Raw genomic sequence first — 2973 nt, 5'->3', positions numbered from 1 at the left:
CCCCGCTTGACATTGCACAGGCAGTGAGGGGCCAGCCTGAAAAGAGCCACTAATGGCTGTAATTAGCCACTAATCACACACACTAGCTGGGGATCAATGAGGAGGGAGTTTACACTAGGGGAAGCAACCTACTCCAGGCAGGTTAAGGGAGTGGCACAGTATTTTGCTGAGCTGCCCGTGACAAAAGCCCAGTATTTTCAGGGTAGCCGCACACATTTCCTAAGGAGGCAACTCCTGACTTCACTGTGAGATCCAAAGTGACCTGAAATCCTGCAGGCCACGCACTGGGAGCACTAGCCCCAGCACCCCCAGCAGAACTAGCCAACTTCAAACACAGTATTAAACATTCAAATTCAGCAGGGCATAAGCCACAAGCTCCCAGCACATGGTGAGCTCGGCTTGGCCAGCTACAGGCATCAAAGCGTAGCTGTACTAGTATTTCTGCAGTCAAGTTTAAATCTCAACCCAGTGGATATTTAAGTTTCTAAATAAAAAACTCCAAAGTTGATGCCGGAAACCAGTGTGAGGGAAATGCCCATACTGGAGGTACATACAGGGGGCATCCTCCAGCTTTCTCCCCCTAACCCTGCCCACCCCCCTGACACAGGGCACCCCCAGCCCCTTACCTCTGCGCAGGCTCCTGACAGTGTGGGTAGGTGTTTCCATCCGTGTCAAGTGGTCAAACATGTCCTGCTCTGAAGGCTTGAGGATTTCCTTTAAAAAAGCATCCATTTCTCTCACCAAATATATGGTGGGGGTACAAAAAAACAAACAAACAAAAATAGTATCACATGATGCTAAGTGGACAAAACTTTGGGTTTTTTCTTCCCTTTTTTTCTTCTTCCTCAGGGACACCCAGGCCAGGAGCAGATTGCGGGAAGCTGCTCTGCTGCCAACAAACACTGTTACTATAGAGACACCCGGGTACAGCCGCTCTCCGCTGCCTCGCACCAACCGGCCTCGGGATGCTCTGACAGCCCCTGAAGTCAGTGCGAGCCTGACTGAAAGGGTCTGAATGTGGCTTTGGGTATCAGACACTTCACACACAACTTTTGAATAGCACGGGGCAGGTTGCAGAGTCACACACTTGAAAAACACCAGAATTAGAGTCGATGAGATAAACGTAAGCCCCCATCCTCCCGGTGTTGCATGTACACAGGCTAGCTGAGCTCTCCTTACCCTGTTGCACACCCTTCACCACAACCCTCTCCCTTACCCAGCACGCTTTGTTTTGTTTCATCAAAAAAACAAGTGGATAAAGCCTGAGACACCCGTGCAAAAGCCCAGCCTCCCCAACTACCAAAGGTGGAAACTGCAGAGCAGCTACAGGCAGGGTCTACAGACAGTCCTTGCTTTTCCCCTTCAACACCTGCTCTCTCCCAGGGCTGCCAGTTGCCAGCCTCAGCTCATCATTGTCTGGAGCTCCTTCCTGCTCCCTGCTTCCCCCTCCTAGTCCCAGCCTCACCCATACCCATGTTTACCCCTCCCAGTGTCCTGCTTTGCCACCAACTTTCCCAGTACCTAGATGCAGCAGCCAAGCAGGGCACCCACCCAGCCAGGACATACTCGTAAGGGATGAGACCATTGCTGGGTGCTTATTACAGCAAAAAGCACCACAAGTGCCGGTTAAAATTCAACTCAGCTGCTGGAGGAGCTTTTAAACCCCCCAAAGCCACTTCCTCAACCAATGCCACCTGCTGAGCTCAGCCACCACACTGTGCACCCTGGGAAGGGGCTTTTTAATGTCATGGGGAATTTCTCCTTCTTTGATGAGTTTCAGCTGAATCAGCCAGCTGGTTTAAAAGCCACCAGGGGCGAGGCAGGCACTCGGTGTACTTAGAGCTCATTTTCATAGGAAACAAGCTTAAAACCAGCATACGTGTCTCCAGTCATTCCTGTTGCCCTGTGTATGGCCCCTGTATAGGCTCCTCTGTCTCTCCAAATGTTTCTTTGTCCCCTGGCTACCTACCCACAAGCACATACATTTTTCTGGGCAGCTGACATGAGTTCTGCATGTGCTCCTGGGTCAGTGGTGGTACCACAGCACCATCCTCCTCCCACACCACCATCCTCCTCCCACACTGACTCTCCAGAAACTACCTATCTTGGTTAGAAAAAGCCCTTCTAGTTGCTTTGGTGCTGCTCCCTCCATGTCTCTGTCCTTGCAGCCCACATGGTACACGCAGTTCAACTGATATCATCCTTCCCACAGCAGGAACAAAATAACCACATCCAGCCCTCCACCAATTAAATGCCTAAAACAACAGCTGGCCCCGTGCACGCCCTGGAGCAGATCACCGACCTATGGTACCTATTGCCCCACGGATGAGTCTATCCAGTGGTTATCGCATCCCCCTGCGTGTCCAAAGAGCTGGAATTAATCCCTCGCTCCATCCAACAAACATGTTATTTTGCTGACAGATTGGGAAGTTTAATTAATAGCAGGCACATATGTTAAGCCACTCCAACCAAACAAGCTTGGTTCATCTGATACAGTACATCCACAAATACCTCTGAGATTTGAGGCAAAAAAAGAAACTGTAAAAAACCCAAAGCATCCTCACGTTATGAGCCTGTGACCAGGACTGATGCTGCTCCATGTGCGCTGACCCAGCTCATTCCTTTGGCTCACAGAAACGTGGGATTTCCATTAAAGCCAGCATTAACCAGAACCTGCTCATTAGCCACCAGAATAAAAAGCAAATTTTGGCTCAGGTATTTCATGAATCCTGCGTGCTTTGGCTGGCAGTCGACTGTGTGACCTTTAATGAGAAAGAAAAAAAAAAGAAAAAAAGAGAAAGTGGAGAAATTTCTTTTACAGGAAGAAAACCACTTTAAATACCTTCTTGTCCTCCCAGTGGCTCTTGGTTACCAGCAGTGTCAAAGCCTGCCTTTAGCTGGGGAAGTATTGCTGCTGGGAAATGCTACTACAGTGGCTAAGATCTCCCAGTTTGTCTTGGGTTGTGTCTGTGC

General features: G+C 49.7%; 1 protein-coding gene across 1 annotated transcript in view; it reads right to left on the bottom strand.

Moving 5' to 3' along the window:
• CDRT4 (CMT1A duplicated region transcript 4) overlaps positions 1–732 on the bottom strand; it is a 29746-nt gene extending 29014 nt beyond the window's left edge. The window contains exon 1 of the mRNA XM_026861262.1: positions 646–732. Coding sequence (XP_026717063.1) covers positions 646–732 — 87 coding nt within the window. The remainder of the gene's footprint in view (positions 1–645) is intronic.
• Between the last annotated feature and the right edge of the window lie 2241 nt (positions 733–2973).

The sequence above is a fragment of the Athene cunicularia genome, assembly GCF_003259725.1.
Source record: "Athene cunicularia isolate RWA chromosome 18 unlocalized genomic scaffold, athCun1 chr18_part1, whole genome shotgun sequence".
In the NCBI taxonomy this organism is placed as follows: Eukaryota; Metazoa; Chordata; class Aves; order Strigiformes; family Strigidae; genus Athene; species Athene cunicularia.
This window is presented reverse-complemented; position numbering and strand designations above follow the sequence as displayed.